The sequence below is a fragment of the Hemibagrus wyckioides genome, linkage group LG16 (assembly GCF_019097595.1).
Source record: "Hemibagrus wyckioides isolate EC202008001 linkage group LG16, SWU_Hwy_1.0, whole genome shotgun sequence".
Lineage (NCBI taxonomy): Eukaryota > Metazoa > Chordata > Actinopteri > Siluriformes > Bagridae > Hemibagrus > Hemibagrus wyckioides.
Window position 1 is genome coordinate 23,457,501 of NC_080725.1, and position 25,000 is coordinate 23,482,500.

At 46.9% G+C, this 25,000-nt stretch overlaps 2 protein-coding genes across 3 annotated transcripts in view; one reads left to right on the forward strand and one right to left on the reverse strand.

Annotated features, from left to right (window-relative positions):
* ptbp3 (polypyrimidine tract binding protein 3) overlaps positions 1-19,430 on the reverse strand; it is a 76,013-nt gene extending 56,583 nt beyond the window's left edge. Inside the window, exon 1 of one of the 2 annotated variants that reach the window (XM_058412686.1) lies at positions 19,217-19,429. The gene's annotated coding sequence lies outside the window, so the exon portion shown is untranslated. Of the gene's footprint in view, positions 1-19,216 lie in introns of both variants that reach the window. The other variant, XM_058412688.1, reaches the window with a different exon arrangement.
* Positions 19,431-21,915: 2,485 nt separating this feature from the next.
* Positions 21,916-25,000, forward strand: part of hsdl2 (hydroxysteroid dehydrogenase like 2) — a 7,234-nt gene continuing 4,149 nt past the window's right edge. The window contains exons 1-6 of the mRNA XM_058411536.1: positions 21,916-22,097; positions 22,660-22,823; positions 22,926-23,024; positions 23,103-23,217; positions 23,298-23,401; positions 23,481-23,579. Coding sequence (XP_058267519.1) covers positions 22,081-22,097; positions 22,660-22,823; positions 22,926-23,024; positions 23,103-23,217; positions 23,298-23,401; positions 23,481-23,579 — 598 coding nt within the window. The 5' untranslated portion in view covers positions 21,916-22,080. The remainder of the gene's footprint in view (positions 22,098-22,659; positions 22,824-22,925; positions 23,025-23,102; positions 23,218-23,297; positions 23,402-23,480; positions 23,580-25,000) is intronic.

Below are 25,000 nucleotides of genomic sequence, written 5' to 3' on the forward strand. Positions count from 1 at the left end.
ACTTCCTCCGTACTGTACCACGCCTCATCACTGTGTCCGGCATCAGTCCATTAATTGAAAAATAAACCCCTGAAGGCTTGATGACCGAAGCTTCACTGCGATGATGAGAAACTTAATAAAGCTTTTCTCAGAGGTGTCAGGTTCAGCGCAGAGGATTAGTGGAGCAGCAGGAGAGGACAAGGACAGAGCTTCACACACACACACACCCACCCCTTGTGTACACACACACAGGAAATAAGGCTGTTAGGATGTTAAGGAAGACAGCATGTGTGGTCTAAGTCTGAGAGGGTGAGGTCTGTGAGAAAGTCGAGCAGGTAGACGTGTAGAACACTGGTCAGAGCAAGAACAGAATCAGGTGTGTGATGTCCGAGTTCTGCGCTCAGCTTCGTTCTCAGATTAGATTAGAAAAGAGAGTTAACTTCACAAACTACATCCACTGACCAGTCTCCAGCGGACTGCTTCATCCTTCTGAGCTTTAGTTTTAATTCTAATTATAATCTTTATAAAGCACGTTAAAGATGACAGACCGGTCAGTGAGCTGCAGGTCACACCGTATACATTAAACACTAAATAACACGAGACATGGAGAAGATTTAAACATGCAGAGTGAAGACGACGATCAGGAGAAAACCAGACGGTTCCAGAGTTTAGCACCAACCACAGAAACCTCTACATCTCGGTACATCAGTACATAAGATCTCAGGGTTTCAGAACCTTCACAGAGAGCATGAACACCAGGGACAGAACCAAGACCTCACTGGGGTTTACTGAGTTATTAAAATTGTGTAGAAATGAGATCTCTGTTAAACTATACTGATGAATTCAAGGCTCCAGGTCAGGAACATACGCTGAATCTGCTCACTGTAGGACCTGCTGCTGTACCTGCTGCTGTATCTGCTGCTTTGTGACTCAGAGTGAAGATCCAAAATCACACAACAGAGGAACAGAAGAACACAGGAGATGCAGTACCATGCTGAGGAGCTGACAAACATGACGCAAGATATTCTGCTCTAATAGCAGCCTGTAGCATCAAAGCCACTGCTGCAACACACACACACTGCCTAAACACACACACACACACACACACACACACTGCCTAAACACACACACTGCCTAAACACACACACACACACACACTGCCTAAACACACACACACTGCCTAAACACACACACACACACACACACACACTGCCTAAACACACACACACACTGCCTAAACACACACACACACACACTGCCTAAACACACACACACTGCCTAAACTCACACACACACACTGCCTACACACACACACACACTGCCTAAACACACACACACACTGCCTAAACACACACACACTGCCTAAACACACACACACTGCCTAAACACACACACACTGCCTAAACACACACACACACACTGCCTAAACACACACACACACACTGCCTAAACACACACACACACACTGCCTAAACACACACACACACTGCCTAAACACACACACACACACACACTGCCTAAACACACACACACACACTGCCTAAACACACACACACACACTGCCTAAACACACACACACACTGCCTAAACACACACACTGCCTAAACACACACACACACACACACTGCCTACACACACACACACACTGCCTAAACACACACACACACTGCCTAAACACACACACACACTGCCTAAACACACACACACACACACACACACACACTGCCTAAACACACACACACACACACTGCCTAAACACACACACACACTGCCTAAACACACACACACACACACTGCCTAAACACACACACACACACTGCCTAAACACACACACACACTGCCTAAACACACACACACACACTGCCTAAACACACACACTGCCTAAACACACACACACACACACACACTGCCTAAACACACACACACACACTGCCTAAACACACACACACACTGCCTAAACACACACACACACACACACACACACACACACACTGCCTAAACACACACACACACACTGCCTAAACACACACACACACACACTGCCTAAACACACACACTGCCTAAACACACACACTGCCTAAACACACACACTGCCTAAACACACACACACACACACACACACACACACACTGCCTAAACACACACACACACACACTGCCTAAACACACACACACAGCCTAAACACACACACACTGCCTAAACACACACACACTGCCTAAACACACACACACTGCCTAAACACACACACACTGCCTAAACACACACACACTGCCTAAACACACACACACACACACACACACACACACACTGCCTAAACACACACACACTGCCTAAACACACACACACACTGCCTAAACACACACACACACACTGCCTAAACACACACACACACACACACACACACACACTGCCTAAACACACACACACTGCCTAAACACACACACACACACACACTGCCTAAACACACACACACTGCCTAAACACACACACACACACACACACACACACACACACACACGCACTGCCTAAACACACACACACACTGCCTAAACACACACACACACACACTGCCTAAACACACACACACACACTGCCTAAACACACACACACTGCCTAAACTCACACACACACACTGCCTACACACACACACACACTGCCTAAACACACACACACTGCCTAAACACACACACACTGCCTAAACACACACACACACACTGCCTAAAAACACACACACACACTGCCTAAACACACACACACACACACTGCCTAAACACACACACACACTGCCTAAACACACACACACACTGCCTAAACACACACACACACTGCCTAAACACACACACTGCCTAAACACACACACACACACTGCCTAAACACACACACACACACTGCCTAAACACACACACACACACTGCCTAAACACACACACTGCCTAAACACACACACACACACACACACACTGCCTAAACACACACACACACACACACACACTGCCTAAACACACACACACACTGCCTAAACACACACACACACACACACACACACACACACTGCCTAAACACACACACACACACACACACACACACACTGCCTAAACACACACACTGCCTAAACACACACACACACACACACTGCCTAAACACACACACACACACACACACACACACTGCCTAAACACACACACACACACTGCCTAAACACACACACACACTGCCTAAACACACACACACACTGCCTAAACACACACACACACACACACACACACACACTGCCTAAACACACACACACACACACTGCCTAAACACACACACACTGCCTAAACACACACACTGCCTAAACACACACACACACTGCCTAAACACACACACACACTGCCTAAACACACACACTGCCTAAACACACACACTGCCTAAACACACACACACACACACACACACACACACACTGCCTAAACACACACACACAGCCTAAACACACACACTGCCTAAACACACACACACACACACACACACACACACACACACACACTGCCTAAACACACACACACACACTGCCTAAACACACACACACAGCCTAAACACACACACACTGCCTAAACACACACACTGCCTAAACACACACACTGCCTAAACACACACACACACACAGTGCCTAAACACACACACACACACACACTGCCTAAACACACACACACTGCCTAAACACACACACACACTGCCTAAACACACACACTGCCTAAACACACACACACACTGCCTAAACACACACACTGCCTAAACACACACACTGCCTAAACACACACACACACACACACACACACACACTGCCTAAACACACACACACAGCCTAAACACACACACACTGCCTAAACACACACACACAGCCTAAACACACACACTGCCTAAACACACACACACACACACACACACACACACACTGCCTAAACACACACACACACACACTGCCTAAACACACACACACAGCCTAAACACACACACACTGCCTAAACACACACACTGCCTAAACACACACACTGCCTAAACACACACACTGCCTAAACACACACACACACTGCCTAAACACACACACACTGCCTAAACACACACACACTGCCTAAACACACACACTGCCTAAACACACACACACACACACTGCCTAAACACACACACACTGCCTAAACACACACACACTGCCTAAACACACACACACTGCCTAAACACACACACACTGCCTAAACACACACACACTGCCTAAACACACACACACACACACACACACACACACTGCCTAAACACACACACACACACACTGCCTAAACACACACACACAGCCTAAACACACACACACACACTGCCTAAACACACACACTGCCTAAACACACACACACACTGCCTAAACACACACACTGCCTAAACACACACACTGCCTAAACACACACACACACACACACACACTGCCTAAACACACACACACAGCCTAAACACACACACACTGCCTAAACACACACACACAGCCTAAACACACACACACTGCCTAAACACACACACACAGCCTAAACACACACACTGCCTAAACACACACACACACACACACACACACACACACTGCCTAAACACACACACACACACTGCCTAAACACACACACACAGCCTAAACACACACACTGCCTAAACACACACACTGCCTAAACACACACACTGCCTAAACACACACACACACTGCCTAAACACACACACTGCCTAAACACACACACACACACACACACACACTGCCTAAACACACACACACACACTGCCTAAACACACACACTGCCTAAACACACACACTGCCTAAACACACACACTGCCTAAACACACACACTGCCTAAACACACACACACACACACACACACACTGCCTAAACACACACACACACACACTGCCTAAACACACACACACTGCCTAAACACACACACACACACTGCCTAAACACACACACACACACACACTGCCTAAACACACACACACACACACTGCCTAAACACACACACACACACTGCCTAAACACACACACACACTGCCTAAACACACACACACACACACACTGCCTAAACACACACACACACTGCCTAAACACACACACTGCCTAAACACACACACACACACACACACACACACACTGCCTAAACACACACACACACACTGCCTAAACACACACACTGCCTAAACACACACACACACACACACTGCCTAAACACACACACACACACACACACACTGCCTAAACACACACACACACACACACACACACTGCCTAAACACACACACACACACTGCCTAAACACACACACACACTGCCTAAACACACACACACTGCCTAAACACACACACACACACACACTGCCTAAACACACACACACACACACTGCCTAAACACACACACACACACACTGCCTAAACACACACACACAGCCTAAACACACACACACTGTGTTTAGGCAGTGTGTGTGTGTGTTTAGGCAGTGTGTGTGTGTTTAGGCAGTGTGTGTGTGTGTTTAGGCACACACACAGCCTAAACACACACACACAGCCTAAACACACACACACAGCCTAAACACACACACACTGCCTAAACACACACACACACTGCCTAAACACACACACACACACACTGCCTAAACACACACACACACACACACACACACTGCCTAAACACACACACACACACACACACTGCCTAAACACACACACACACACTGCCTAAACACACACACTGCCTAAACACACACACACACACACACACTGCCTAAACACACACACACTGCCTAAACACACACACACTGCCTAAACACACACACACACACTGCCTAAACACACACAAACACTGCCTAAACACACACACACTGCCTAAACACACACACACTGCCTAAACACACACACTGCCTAAACACACACACACACACACACACTGCCTAAACACACACACACTGCCTAAACACACACACTGCCTAAACACACACACACACACACACACTGCCTAAACACACACACACTGCCTAAACACACACACTGCCTAAACACACACACACACTGCCTAAACACACACACACACACACTGCCTAAACACACACACACACACACTGCCTAAACACACACACACACACACTGCCTAAACACACACACACACACACTGCCTAAACACACACACACACTGCCTAAACACACACACACACTGCCTAAACACACACACACACTGCCTAAACACACACACACTGCCTAAACACACACACACTGCCTAAACACACACACACACTGCCTAAACACACACACACACTGCCTAAACACACACACTGCCTAAACACACACACACAGCCTAAACACACACACACACTGCCTAAACACACACACACACTGCCTAAACACACACACTGCCTAAACACACACACACACACTGCCTAAACACACACACACACACACACACACACACTGCCTAAACACACACACACACTGCCTAAACACACACACACACATACACTGCCTAAACACACACACACACACACACACACTGCCTAAACACACACACACACACTGCCTAAACACACACACACACTGCCTAAACACACACACACACACTGCCTAAACACACACACACACACACACACACTGCCTAAACACACACACACACACACACACACTGCCTAAACACACACACACTGCCTAAACACACACAAACACACACACTGCCTAAACACACACACACACTGCCTAAACACACACACACACTGCCTAAACACACACACACACAGCCTACACACACACACACACACAGCCTAAACACACACACACACACACACACACACACACTGCCTAAACACACACACACACACACACTGCCTAAACACACACACACACACACACTGCCTAAACACACACACACACACACACTGCCTAAACACACACACACACACACACTGCCTAAACACACACACACACACTGCCTAAACACACACACACACACTGCCTAAACACACACACACACACACACACACTGCCTAAACACACACACACACACACTGCCTAAACACACACACACACACACACACACTGCCTAAACACACACACACACACACACACTGCCTAAACACACACACACTGCCTAAACACACACACACACACACTGCCTAAACACACACACACTGCCTAAACACACACACACACTGCCTAAACACACACACACACACACACACTGCCTAAACACACACACACACACACACACACACTGCCTAAACACACACACACTGCCTAAACACACACACTGCCTAAACACACACACTGCCTAAACACACACACACACTGCCTAAACACACACACACACACACTGCCTAAACACACACACACACACACTGCCTAAACACACACACACACACACACTGCCTAAACACACACACACACACACACTGCCTAAACACACACACACACACACACTGCCTAAACACACACACACACTGCCTAAACACACACACACACTGCCTAAACACACACACACACACACTGCCTAAACACACACACACTGCCTAAACACACACACACACTGCCTAAACACACACACACACTGCCTAAACACACACACACTGCCTAAACACACACACACACTGCCTAAACACACACACACACTGCCTAAACACACACACTGCCTAAACACACACACACTGCCTAAACACACACACACACTGCCTAAACACACACACTGCCTAAACACACACACTGCCTAAACACACACACTGCCTAAACACACACACACACACACTGCCTAAACACACACACACACTGCCTAAACACACACACACACACACACACACTGCCTAAACACACACACACACTGCCTAAACACACACACAGCCTAAAAACACACACACACACACACACACTGCCTAAACACACACACACACTGCCTAAACACACACACACACACACACACACACACTGCCTAAACACACACACACACACACACACACTGCCTAAACACACACACACACACTGCCTAAACACACACACACACTGCCTAAACACACACACACACACTGCCTAAACACACACACACACACACACTGCCTAAACACACACACACACACACACTGCCTAAACACACACACTGCCTAAACACACACACACACACTGCCTAAACACACACACACACTGCCTAAACACACACACACACTGCCTAAACACACACACACACAGCCTACACACACACACACACACACAGCCTAAACACACACACACACACACACACACACTGCCTAAACACACACACACACACACACTGCCTAAACACACACACACACACAGCCTAAACACACACACACACACACACACACACTGCCTAAACACACACACACACACACACACACTGCCTAAACACACACACACACACACACACACTGCCTAAACACACACACACACACACACACACTGCCTAAACACACACACACACACACACACACACTGCCTAAACACACACACACACACACACACACTGCCTAAACACACACACACACACACACACTGCCTAAACACACACACACACACTGCCTAAACACACACACACACACACACTGCCTAAACACACACACACACACTGCCTAAACACACACACACACTGCCTAAACACACACACACACTGCCTAAACACACACACACACACTGCCTAAACACACACACACACACACACACACTGCCTAAACACACACACACACACACTGCCTAAACACACACACACACACACTGCCTAAACACACACACACACACTGCCTAAACACACACACACACTGCCTAAACACACACACACACTGCCTAAACACACACACACACACACACTGCCTAAACACACACACACACACTGCCTAAACACACACACTGCCTAAACACACACACACACACTGCCTAAACACACACACACACACTGCCTAAACACACACACACACACTGCCTAAACACACACACACACACTGCCTAAACACACACACACACACACACACACTGCCTAAACACACACACACACTGCCTAAACACACACACACACACACTGCCTAAACACACACACACACACACTGCCTAAACACACACACACACTGCCTAAACACACACACACTGCCTAAACACACACACACTGCCTAAACACACACACACACACTGCCTAAACACACACACACACTGCCTAAACACACACACACACTGCCTAAACACACACACACACTGCCTAAACACACACACACACTGCCTAAACACACACACACACTGCCTAAACACACACACACTGCCTAAACACACACACTGCCTAAACACACACACTGCCTAAACACACACACACACACTGCCTAAACACACACACACACACACACACACACTGCCTAAACACACACACTGCCTAAACACACACACACACACTGCCTAAACACACACACTGCCTAAACACACAGCCTAAACACACACACTGCCTAAACACACACACTGCCTAAACACACACACACACACTGCCTAAACACACACACACACTGCCTAAACACACACACTGCCTAAACACACAGCCTAAACACACACACTGCCTAAACACACACACTGCCTAAACACACACACTGCCTAAACACACACACTGCCTAAACACACAGCCTAAACACACACACTGCCTAAACACACAGCCTAAACACACACACTGCCTAAACACACACACTGCCTAAACACACACACACACTGCCTAAACACACACACTGCCTAAACACACACACACACACTGCCTAAACACACACACACACACTGCCTAAACACACACACACACACACACTGCCTAAACACACACACACACACTGCCTAAACACACACACACTGCCTAAACACACACACACACACACACACTGCCTAAACACACACACACACACTGCCTAAACACACACACACACACACACACTGCCTAAACACACACACACACACTGCCTAAACACACACACACACACTGCCTAAACACACACACACTGCCTAAACACACACACACACACACACACACTGCCTAAACACACACACACTGCCTAAACACACACACACTGCCTAAACACACACACACTGCCTAAACACACACACACACACACACACACACACACTGCCTAAACACACACACACTGCCTAAACACACACACACACTGCCTAAACACACACACACACTGCCTAAACACACACACACACACTGCCTAAACACACACACACTGCCTAAACACACACACACACACTGCCTAAACACACACACTGCCTAAACACACACACACACACACACACACACACTGCCTAAACACACACACTGCCTAAACACACACACACACACTGCCTAAACACACACACTGCCTAAACACACACACTGCCTAAACACACAGCCTAAACACACACACTGCCTAAACACACACACTGCCTAAACACACACACACACTGCCTAAACACACACACACACTGCCTAAACACACACACTGCCTAAACACACAGCCTAAACACACACACTGCCTAAACACACACACTGCCTAAACACACACACTGCCTAAACACACACACACACTGCCTAAACACACAGCCTAAACACACACACTGCCTAAACACACACACTGCCTAAACACACAGCCTAAACACACACACTGCCTAAACACACACACACACACTGCCTAAACACACACACTGCCTAAACACACACACACACACACTGCCTAAACACACACACACTGCCTAAACACACACACACACACTGCCTAAACACACACACTGCCTAAACACACACACTGCCTAAACACACACACACACACACACACACACACACTGCCTAAACACACACACTGCCTAAACACACACACTGCCTAAACACACACACACACACACTGCCTAAAACACACACACACACACACACACTGCCTAAACACACACACACACACACACTGCCTAAACACACACACACACACACACACACACACTGCCTAAACACACACACACAGCCTAAACACACACACACAGCCTAAACACACACACACACTGCCTAAACACACACACACTGCCTAAACACACACACACACTGCCTAAACACACACACACACTGCCTAAACACACACACACACTGCCTAAACACACACACACACACACAGTGCCTAAACACACACACACTGCCTAAACACACACACACTGCCTAAACACACACACACACACACACACACTGCCTAAACACACACACACACTGCCTAAACACACACACACTGCCTAAACACACACACACAGCCTAAACACACACACAGCCTAAACACACACACACACACACTGCCTAAACACACACACACACTGCCTAAACACACACACACACACACACTGCCTAAACACACACACACACTGCCTAAACACACACACACACTGCCTAAACACACACACACACTGCCTAAACACACACACACACACACAGTGCCTAAACACACACACACTGCCTAAACACACACACACTGCCTAAACACACACACACTGCCTAAACACACACACACACACACACACACACACTGCCTAAACACACACACACACTGCCTAAACACACACTGCCTAAACACACACACACTGCCTAAACACACACACACTGCCTAAACACACACACACACATACACACACACACACACTGCCTAAACACACACACACAGCCTAAACACACACACACACACACACTGCCTAAACACACACACACAGCCTAAACACACACACACACACACACACACACTGCCTAAACACACACACACTGCCTAAACACACACACACACACACACACTGCCTAAACACACACACACACACACACACACTGCCTAAACACACACACACTGCCTAAACACACACACACACACACTGCCTAAACACACACACACACACACACACACACTGCCTAAACACACACACACACACACACACTGCCTAAACACACACACACTGCCTAAACACACACACACACACACACACACTGCCTAAACACACACACACACACAGCCACTGCCTAAACACACACACACACTGCCTAAACACACACACACACACACACACACTGCCTAAACACACACACACACACTGCCTAAACACATACACACACTGCCTAAACACACACACTGCCTAAACACACACACACAGTGCCTAAACACACACACACACACACACTGCCTAAACACACACACACACACACACTGCCTAAACACACACACACACTGCCTAAACACACACACACACTGCCTAAACACACACACTGCCTAAACACACACACTGCCTAAACACACACACACACACACACTGCCTAAACACACACACTGCCTAAACACACACACTGCCTAAACACACACACACACTGCCTAAACACACACACACACTGCCTAAACACACACACACACACTGCCTAAACACACACACACACACACACACTGCCTAAACACACACACTGCCTAAACACACACACTGCCTAAACACACACACACACTGCCTAAACACACACACTGCCTAAACACACACACTGCCTAAACACACACACACTGCCTAAACACACACACACACTGCCTAAACACACACACACACACTCCCTTAACACACACACACACACGCCTGTACGCACACACACACTGCCTAAACACACACACACTGCCTAAACACACACACACACACTGCCTAAACACACACACACTGCCTAAACACACACACACACTGCCTAAACACACACACACACTGCCTAAACACACACACACACTGCCTAAACACACACACACACTGCCTAAACACACACACAGCCTAAACACACACACACACACTGCCTAAACACACACACAGCCTAAACACACACACACACACTGCCTAAACACACACACACACACACTGCCTAAACACACACACAGCCTAAACACACACACACACTGCCTAAACACACACACACACACACACTGCCTAAACACACACACACACACTGCCTAAACACACACACACACTGCCTAAACACACACACACACTGCCTAAACACACACACACACTGCCTAAACACACACACACACACTGCCTAAACACACACACACACACTGCCTAAACACACACACACACTGCCTAAACACACACACACACACTGCCTAAACACACACACACACTGCCTAAACACACACACACACTGCCTAAACACACACACACACACACTGCCTAAACACACACACACACACACACTGCCTAAACACACACACACACTGCCTAAACACACACACACTGCCTAAACACACACACACACACTGCCTAAACACACACACACACTGCCTAAACACACACACACACTGCCTAAACACACACACACACTGCCTAAACACACACACACACTGCCTAAACACACACTGCCTAAACACACACACACTGCCTAAACACACACACACACACTGCCTAAACACACACTGCCTAAACACACACACACTGCCTAAACACACACACACACACTGCCTAAACACACACACACACACTGCCTAAACACACACACACACACACACTGCCTAAACACACACACACACACACACTGCCTAAACACACACACACACACACACACACTGCCTAAACACACACACACTGCCTAAACACACACACACACTGCCTAAACACACACACACACTGCCTAAACACACACACACACACACACACACTGCCTAAACACACACACACAGTGCCTAAACACACACACACAGTGCCTAAACACACACACACAGTGCCTAAACACACACACACAGTGCCTAAACACACACACACACACACAGTGCCTAAACACACACACACACACACAGTGCCTAAACACACACACACACACAGTGCCTAAACACACACACACACACACAGTGCCTAAACACACACACACACATACACTGCCTAAACACACACACACACATACACTGCCTAAACACACACACACACATACACTGCCTAAACACACACACACACACACTGCCTAAACACACACACACACACACTGCCTAAACACACACACACTGCCTAAACACACACACACACATACACTGCCTAAACACACACACACACACACTGCCTAAACACACACACACACACACTGCCTAAACACACACACACACACACTGCCTAAACACACACACACACACACTGCCTAAACACACACACACTGCCTAAACACACACACACACTGCCTAAACACACACACACACACTGCCTAAACACACACACACACACACTGCCTAAACACACACACACTGCCTAAACACACACACACTGCCTAAACACACACACACTGCCTAAACACACACACACTGCCTAAACACACACACACACACACACACACTGCCTAAACACACACACACACACACACACACACACACTGCCTAAACACACACACACACACACTGCCTAAACACACACACACACAGCCTAAACACACACACACACACTGCCTAAACACACACACACACACACACACACACACTGCCTAAACACACACACACACACACACACTGCCTAAACACACACACACTGCCTAAACACACACACACACACACACTGCCTAAACACACACACACTGCCTAAACACACACACACACATACACTGCCTAAACACACACACACACACACACTGCCTAAACACACACACACACTGCCTAAACACACACACACACTGCCTAAACACACACACACTGCCTAAACACACACACACACACACTGCCTAAACACACACACACACACACACTGCCTAAACACACACACACACACACTGCCTAAACACACACACTGCCTAAACACACACACACACATACACTGCCTAAACACACACACACACTGCCTAAACACACACACACACATACACTGCCTAAACACACACACTGCCTAAACACACACACTGCCTAAACACACACACACACACACTGCCTAAACACACACACTGCCTAAACACACACACTGCCTAAACACACACACACTGCCTAAACACACACACACTGCCTAAACACACACACACTGCCTAAACACACACACACACTGCCTAAACACACACACACACTGCCTAAACACACACACACACACACACTGCCTAAACACACACACGCAGCTACAGCACAAACACACAAACACTACTATAAACACACAAAACCACTGCTACAGCGCACACACACACACACACGCACACACAACCTCAGCCTAAACACACACACACACCACCACTACAACACACTGCTGCTCACACACACAGATGTGTGATTTCTCTAATGACTGTAATTTCAGAGCTATTTTCTTTCTCTATCGCCGGAACCTCCAGTGTTTCAGCTGCACAACACGTCACAATCAAAACACAAGAACAAGAGAAGAATACAGCACACTGGACATCAATTATCTGCCATTAACCATTAATCTGACCGGTCATCATTCATCACACACACACGCTGAATAAACAATGCAATAAAATAATAACAGTAATGATGATGATGATGATGAAGCTTGGGCGGATCTCAGGCATCATTCTGAAACTGTTTCGGTTGTTTAACCAGTTCATGAAGTGATGCAACACCTGAAGATGGAATTGTTTTAATGAACACAGGAAACCAGACGGATCGCTTCCACTTCCACGCTTCACCTCCGGCCGCAACAGGAAGTGGAGCTATAACACCTGATGATGTCACTCACAGGACAGGAAGTGGGAAGAATATCAGACTCAGGTTAAAAAAACAGTGCACACTCGAAACAATTCGAAAAAGAGAGAGAGAGAGAGAGAGAGAGAGAGAGAGTGCACCTGTTCAGCAGGACATTAGCCCGTCACCTTGTTTGCAGGTAAAGGACACTGCTCATGTAGACAGGTTTGTCCAGTTTGCAGGAGATCAGATCAGGTTCAGTAAAGCACAATATCCAGCAGTCAAACTCCACACCTGATAGAGCAACACATACACACACCCACACACACCCACACACACCCTCACCCACACCCACCCTCACCCCCTCACCCACACACATACACACACCCACACACACACCCCCTCACCCACCCACCCCCACACCCACCCACACCCCCCCACACCCCACAGCTGTGACAGTTCCTCACCCCACAGCTGTAACAGTACCTCACCCCCTCAGTCCACACCTGTAACAGTTCCTCACCCCCTCAGTCCACACCTGTAACAGTTCCTCACCCCCTCACCCCCTCACCTGTAACAGTTCCTCACCCCCTCACCCCACACCTGTAACAGCTCCTCACCCCACACCTGTAACAGTTCCTCACCCCACACCTGTAACAGTTCCTCACCCCACACCTGTAACAGTTCCTCACCCCCTCACCCCACACTTGTAACAGTTCCTCACCCCCTCACCCTACACCTGTAACAGTTCCTCACCCCCTCACCCTACACCTGTAACAGTTCCTCACCCTACACCTGTAACAGTTCCTCACCCTACACCTGTAACAGTTCCTCACCCTACACCTGTAACAGTTCCTCACCCTACACCTGTAACAGTTCCTCACCCTACACCTGTAACAGTTCCTCACCCCACACCTGTAACAGTTCCTCACCCCCTCACCCTACACCTGTAACAGTTCCTCACCCCACACCTGTAACAGTTCCTCACCCCCTCACCCTACACCTGTAACAGTTCCTCACCCTACACCTGTAACAGTTCCTCACCCTACACCTGTAACAGTTCCTCACCCTACACCTGTAACAGTTCCTCACCCTACACCTGTAACAGTTCCTCACCCTACACCTGTAACAGTTCCTCACCCTACACCTGTAACAGTTCCTCACCCTACACCTGTAACAGTTCCTCACCCTACACCTGTAACAGTTCCTCACCCTACACCTGTAACAGTTCCTCACCCCCTCACCCTACACCTGTAACAGTTCCTCACCCCCTCACCCTACACCTGTAACAGTTCCTCACCCCCTCACCCTACACCTGTAACAGTTCCTCACCCCCTCACCCTACACCTGTAACAGTTCCTCACCCCCTCACCCTACACCTGTAACAGTTCCTCACCCCCTCACCCTACACCTGTAACAGTTCCTCACCCCCTCACCCTACACCTGTAACAGTTCCTCACCCCCTCAGTCCACACCTGTAACAGTTCCTCACCCCCTCACCACACACCTGTAACAGGTGTCCACAGAGCTCCAGTATGCTGCTAATCTTCAGGCTTTTAACTCACACAGTATCTGCTAATCCATGTGGGTGTGAACTTGTCTCCTCGTCATGTTCTCACAGCTCTTCAGTCTGGAGCTCAGCAGCAGGTCAGTAAGATGTTGGACTGCTGATTAGAAGCTCATGAATCCCAGCACCACCAAGCTGCACCGCTTCAGCCAGTCATGTACATCAGATAAACATAAAACACTCAGGATAAAGGTAACTGCTAAATCAAATAAATATAAACTCTAATGAAGTCCATGAAGAAGTTCTGACCTTTCTGCCTTTTTGCCTCTACATTACACAATATAAAGGGTTTTTTTTGGATTTTGATGAAATATTTCACACTACAACAAACTTCAGCTCTTTAACTAATTACTTCTACTCATCTAACACCAAATCAGCCACGAAAACACAGACAGTCCTTCAGTTAACACAAAACACACACCACAATGCTGTAAAGGTAACAGGTTTATAAACTTCACCCTTAAACTTCAGAGTTTACATCATCTGCAGGGTTCCATCCGAAGCCTAGACATGTGTACCCGGCTCTGTGTACCCGGCTCTGTGTACCGGGTCCGAGCCCATGACTGCAGTGTGGTGTGTTTACGGCCCGATGCTGCCAGCAGAGGGATTTTTTTCTATCTGACCTGGAAATCCCCAGGGAGCGAGAGCAAAGCACATAACCGAATTCTTTCAGTTCTCCCATTACACTCACATGCAGCCTGTGTGAAGCTAACAATAGCCGTCATTCTGTGGGTGAATCTAGAACTCCAAGGGTTCTCAGTGCTCATGTGTCCTGAAGGTTCCATCAAAGAGCTAGAACCCAGTGTTCTGGAGAATAAACACTCACAGGATGTGTTCTGATAGACAAGCTTTAATGTAGCTGGAAAATGATTTGAAGACCCATTGGGATATTTGTATAAATCTTTCATTCCTTTGCAAATCATCACCAACAGCATGATACAGACTGAGGCTACGATTTTTATTATTATAATTATTAATTTAAATAAAAGAAAGAAAAAGCCCTCTGGGCTGATGCATGCAAAAGAAAATTGGGCTTTCGTGATCTAATCTTGAGCTTGTATGTTTTTTTAGATATAAAAAACCAAAACAACAACAAAAATTAGCTAAAAATATGGCGCGCCCCCGCCTACCACCACCACGGCGCGCGCGCGCGCGACCTCCCACGCACGCGCTTGTAAACAATCATCCGCTCGCCTTGTAACACAGATTGTAAAAGCAACATGGCGCCTGTGGAGCAGTCCTGTCATATCATCATCATCATCATCATCATCATCATCATCACACACAGGAGGCTGGGGTTGTGTTAAATTAAAGCCACACTGAGTGTAAATTTGTTCTCCACAGAAACGCCCCTTTATAATGGCTTTAAAATGGCAGCCTGCTTATTACCTTCACTCTGAGAGGAAAAAAGGAAAAAACACACACCAGGCTTGGTGCAGAAGATAAATAAATACAAGCAATCTCTAAATAAGGTCAATTATCACCTGCTGATTTTTTACATCCTGGTGATTGATCAGAGTTTTCCAGATTATGGATTTGATTAAGGAATAAATTCAGAGAGAAGCTTCACTTCCTCAAAGAGAACTTTGCTGTTGTTACGCCCAGATTCTCTCTCTCTCTCTCTCTCTCACACACACACACACACACACACACACACACAGCGCTACAGAATGTTACAAAACACTTCCGCTTTAATATTTATTCCGCCTTCCGGAATCATACAAATAATGTAAAAATGTAAAGGTGTAAGTGCTCGAGAAGAAAGCAAAACAACAGCAGCAGAGAGAAAAGAAGAGCTTCAGCACTCCATTTCCGTCCAACACAGTACTCTCATGATCCGAGTCTGATATTCTGTTAGAATCCAGCAGAATGGTGTGTGTGTGTGTGTGTGTGTGTGTGTGTGTGTGTGTGTGTGTGTAACATCTTATCATGTGATGTAAAGCATGCAGAAGAAAGAGAAAGCTCCTGAAGATCTCGGAGAGTCAGAAGGAAAGCGGAGAGAGAAGAAACCCAAACCCAAACACAACACAACACAACACAACACTCACCCATCCATTTCACAGCAGAGCAGCCAGAGTCCAGCAGAACCAGCAGAGTGGACATGAGGAGGAGGAGGAGGAGGAGAAAAGGCTGCAGAATCAGAGCCGTGTTCTTCTTCTGTCCAGCTCCGAATCCCACAGCAACACAATTTCACTCCGCTATCAGCACAAAGGCAGCACTTCCTGCTCCTAACGCTGAGCGCACAAATAACACTGGCATGCTCACTACAAAATGGCCTCCTCCTCCTCCTCCTCCTCCTCTCCAAGCTGACACACCTTTTTCTTTTTCTTTTTTTTTTAAAGAATTGCAAAACGCATGCACGGCTGTTCGAGAGGTTTATGGTTTATTAGAAATGAAAAAATGACGTCACGGTGCAGTGAGAATAAAAACAAATAAAGACAGGGAGTGTGTGTGTGTGTGTGTGATGAGCAAATTGTACTGTGGGTTTGCGTTAATGTTCGTGAAGAGTGCGCTGATTAATTGGTCTAATGAACCGATTCCACACGGGGAACAATAAACAATATGTGAAATGTAACACCGTGCATATCGCCTGTCGGTGTGTGTGTGTGTGTGTGTGTGAGAGACATTTTAACTCTTTCATGTTTCACATGGTTTTAAAACAAGCTCATCTGACTGTTCCGCCCTGTCACAGGACACAAAGCTGTTGTCTGCTCAGTCTTTAGGAAAACTGGGAACTTGTTGCACCAGTTGTACCGGATCTACTGCAGTCTTACACACACACACACACACACACACACACACAATTAGGCTACATTGTTTAATATTCTAATGACTATTAGTTTCAATGAAACAAAAAGTAAAAATATAAAGTCCACTATCTCTATGTTCTGTTTAATCTTTATATTTATTCATGTCTAAAGGGTTAAAAAGCTTACAGAGCATTAAGTAGAGTCACTACAGCGCCCTCTATCGACACGGGTTATACATTAACAGCCAATAAAATAGGGATCTAGACAGACAGACAGACAGATCGCTAAATATGTGAATAATGTGCATTTAGTACCTGCTGGAGTAAATATTATTTTATTCTAACCTGTGAGATACACTGACCAGCTATAACATTATGACCACCTGCCTAATATTGTGTTGGTCCTCCTTTTGCTGCCAGAACAGCCCTGACCCGTCCTGCACTGTGTATTCTGACCCCTTTCTATCAGAACCAGCATTAACTTCTTCAGCAGTTTGAGCAACAGTAGCTCGTCTGTTGGATCGGATCACACGGGTCAGCCTTCTCTCCCCATGTGCATCAATGAGTCTTGACCGCCCATGACCCTGTCCCCAGTTCACCACTGTTCCTTCCTTGGACCACCTTTGATAGATACTGACCACTGCAGACCGGGAACACCCCACAAGAGCTGCAGTTTTGGAGATGCTCTGATCCAGTGGTCTAGACATCACAATTTGTCCCTTTTGGTCAAACTCACTCAAATCCTTACGCTTGTCCATTTTTCCTGCTTCTAACATCAACTTTGAGGACAAAATGTTCACTTGCTGCCTAATATATCCCACCCACTAACAGGTGCCATGATGAGGAGATACTCAGACTTATTCACTTCACCGGTCAGTGCTCAGAGTGTTATGGCTGACCGGTGTATTCTTCACTATTTATTTAAACACAACAGCAAAATGGATCAACTCCAGAAACTATATAGTGCACAGGATGTGGATATATTTATTTATTTATTTTTATTGTTAAAGAACACATTATATTATGTGGTTACTCACAACAACAGAAACAAGAATAAAATAAGTTGTTGTTGTTGTTGTTGTTGTTGTTGTTGAGCGCATTAAAAGCACAGCATGCTTTCGAGCTGGAGAAGCGGAACACACTGATGAAGAAGGCAGTCTCTGTCCTGAGTTGCTCTCTGGAGAGTTTTGATGTATCTGTGGGAAGAAGAACACTATCATTCTCCCTGAACACCACATCACATCACCTCCACACTCTACAGGTCAACCAGCAGCAGGACCCATTCGGCCACATTGGACACGGAGCAGTTCAGGAGATCTTTCTTACCATCCCTGACTGCTCTGTAGAGTGATCCTCACTGTGCAGGACGGAATTGTTCACCCCACATGCTACGGTCCTGCACTGGGTTGCACTTTGCCCTGATGCGACTCCTCATCTTGTTGCACTTTACACCTCCATGCTGCACCTCACTGCTTTACACTTTTACACCATTCATCACACACATCATGCATCATCCCTGGGGTAAATACTCCCATATTTCACACTTTCCCATCACTCAGAGGATTTATAAAGCTGTAGACATTTTATATCCTGTACTACATTCTACTTTTTTAAGCTGAATAAAAAGTTTGTTTTTATTATAATTAAGACTCTTTCTTTTGTTCTCTACTTGTTAGATTACTTGTTGTATTGTGTGAATAATATAGTTATCTATTTATTAATAAATATTATTTGTTAGATAAATAATAAACATTAAACAAGACGCGGAAGAGAAAGACGTTTCTCCAGCAGAGGGCGCTAGAGTTATATCACTAAAAAGTCGTACATTTTCGTTACTACGTGAGGATGTAAATGTGAATTTCGTTAAGATTAAACACGTTCCCGTTACATTCTACACCCGTTTATTAACATTTCGGTAATTTATTTCTAGAAAGATGAAACTAAACGATATATTATGTGGCTTGTTTTTCCCTACTTCCGGGATTGACCCCGCGAAGAAGCGGCTGCACCGGAAGTGAACGCGCATGCACGATAAACAGAAAAGTGTGTTAAAGGTCAGGAGCAGTGACCAGTGTGGCGTCCAGGAGAAACTTCAGTTTCAGCACTAATTCTGTTTCTGTATCAGAATCATCTGACCGGTGTGAAGAGCTGATAGAGTGGACGATGCTGCAGAACACAGGGTGAGTCCGGCTTCTGGATAACTAGCTAAACCTAAACACGGCTAAAATGCGTTATAAAGTCGTTATAAAGTGTTTATAAAGTGTTCACTGAGTTCGGGTTAAACAGGCGTTCCGCGCTTTTGTTGTAGAATAAATGGTTTATCTTAAAATAAAAGCTGATCTTTAATTGTAAATGCGTTCAGGGACAATCCAAATTTCTGAACATTTTGATGAAATATATCTCTTTTAATAAATAAATAAATAAAATGCACATGTTTAATACAACCTGCAGTCATTTATGGCACGTGACCTTTGTTCTAATTGACTCGTGCACGCGCAGGTTTCAGTGAAATGACCCTGACCTTTGTGGCACTTTGTCCATATAAAAGTTTCAGATTCTAGCTGTGTAAATGTAAATGCCGAACACTTCAGGATTTTACCTAGAACATCTAAGAGAACCATGAGATAGATGGAATCTATCGAGACTGTAAATGTAAATCTGTTTAAAATAGCTTTAGTAAGGTTTGTATCTCTTTCCTTCTAATTGTGAAGTGTCCTCCCCCTGACCCACGCACTGTTGCAGAAAGCTGTCAGGTTGTACCCTGTTCATCACCGGGGCGAGTCGCGGCATCGGGAAGGCCATCGCGCTGAAAGCCGCCCGAGACGGTGCCAATGTGGTCATCGCTGCTAAAACTGCTGAGACGCACCCCAAACTGCCCGGTACCATCTACACGGCCGCCGAGGAGAGTAAGAACCTTCTAATCCAAACTGCGTCTCGGTCACAGTGATCGGTCAGAGTGGCTTTTGAAAATAGATGGAGTTTTTATCAGAGTGTGTTACGTCCCTCAGTTGAAGCGGCCGGAGGAAAAGCTCTGCCCTGTGTGGTGGATGTTCGTGATGAGAAGCAGGTCAGTGCGGCGGTGGAGAACGCCGTGCAAAAGTTCGGAGGTGAGAGACGACACGACTCTTAACTCAAGGGAGGCGATGTTGTTGTTATTAAATGTTCTGTCGTTGCCGTGACAACAGGAATCGACATCGTGGTGAACAACGCCAGTGCTATTAACCTGACCGGGACGCTGGACACGCCCATGAAGAAGGTGGACCTCATGTTGGGCATCAATCTGAGAGGAACCTATCTGACGTGAGTGATTCTTTTACAGGTGTAACTGTTTAAACTAAAAGAAAAAACGTAATCCTAATGAAGAATAAATGTGGTTTCAGGTCGAAGCTCTGCATCCCGCATCTGTTAAAGAGTAAAAACCCTCACATCCTCAACCTCAGTCCACCTCTCAACCTCAATCCCATCTGGTTTAAGAACCACACAGGTTAGAACCTCACCTGGAGAAACCAACTCTCACTCTAAACTCTCACATACTGATACTGTGTGTGTGTGTGTGTGTACAGCTTACACCATGGCCAAATATGGCATGTCCATGTGTGTCCTCGGGATGGCTGAAGAATTCCATGGATCCATCGCTGTTAATGCACTATGGCCCCGTACAGGTGAGTGAGTGTTATCCAGGACAGGTGTGTTGTCTCAGGACAAGTGTCTTGTCTTTGTCTCAGGACGGGTGTGTTGTCTCAGGACAGGTGTGTTGTCTCAGGACAGGTGTCTCAGGACGGGTGTGTTGTCTCAGGACAGGTGTCTCAGGACGGGTGTGTTGTCTCAGGACAGGTGTCTCAGGACGGGTGTGTTGTCTCAGGACAGGTGTCTCAGGACGGGTGTGTTGTCTCAGGACAAGTGTCTTGTCTTTGTCTCAGGACAGGTGTGTTGTAAGAACAGGTGTGTTGTCTCAGGACGGGTGTGTTGTCTCAGGACAGGTGTGTTGTAAGGACAGGTGTGTTGTCTCAGGACAGGTGTCTCAGGATAGGTGTGTTGTCTCAGGACAGGTGTCTCAGGATAGGTGTGTTGTCTCAGGACAGGTGTCTCAGGACGGGTGTGTTGTCTCAGGACAGGTGTGTTGTAAGGACAGGTGTGGTGTCTCAGGACAGGTGTCTCAGGATAGGTGTCTCAGGACAGGTGTGTTGTTTCAGGACAGGTGTGTTGTTTCAGGACAGGTGTGTTGTCTCAGGACAGGTGTGTTGTCTCAGGACAGGTGAGTTGTCAGGACAGGTGTGTTGTCTCAGGACAGGTGAGTTGTCTCAGGACAGGTGTGTTGTCTGGACAGGTGAGTTGTCTCAGGACAGGTGAGTTGTCTCAGGACAGGTGTGTTGTCAGGACAGGTGAGTTGTCAGGACAGGTGTGTTGTCTCAGGACAGGTGAGTTGTCTCAGGACAGGTGAGTTGTCAGGACAGGTGTGTTGTCTCAGGACAGGTGAATTGTCTCAGGACAGGTGTGTTGTCTCAGGACAGGTGTGTTGTCTCAGGACAGGTGTGTTGTCAGGACAGGTGAGTTGTCTCAGGACAGGTGAGTTGTCTCAGGACAGGTGAGTTGTCTCAGGACAGGTGTGTTGTCAGGACAGGTGAGTTGTCAGGACAGGTGTGTTGTCTCAGGACAGGTGTGTTGTCTCAGGACAGGTGAGTTGTCTCAGGACAGGTGAATTGTCTCAGGACAGGTGTGTTGTCTCAGGACAGGTGAGTTGTCTCAGGACAGGTGTGTTGTCAGGACAGGTGTGTTGTCTCAGGACAGGTGTGTTGTCTCAGGACAGGTGAATTGTCTCAGGACAGGTGTGTTGTCTCAGGACAGGTGTGTTGTCTCAGGACAGGTGAGTTGTCAGGGCAGGTGAGTTGTCAGGACAGGTGAGTTGTCAGGACAGGTGAGTTGTCTCAGGACAGGTGTGTTGTCTCAGGACAGGTGAGTTGTCTCAGGACAGGTGAGTTGTCAGGACAGGTGAGTTGTCAGGACAGGTGTGTTGTCTCAGGACAGGTGTGTTGTCTCAGGACAGGTGAGTTGTCAGGACAGGTGAGTTGTCTCAGGACAGGTG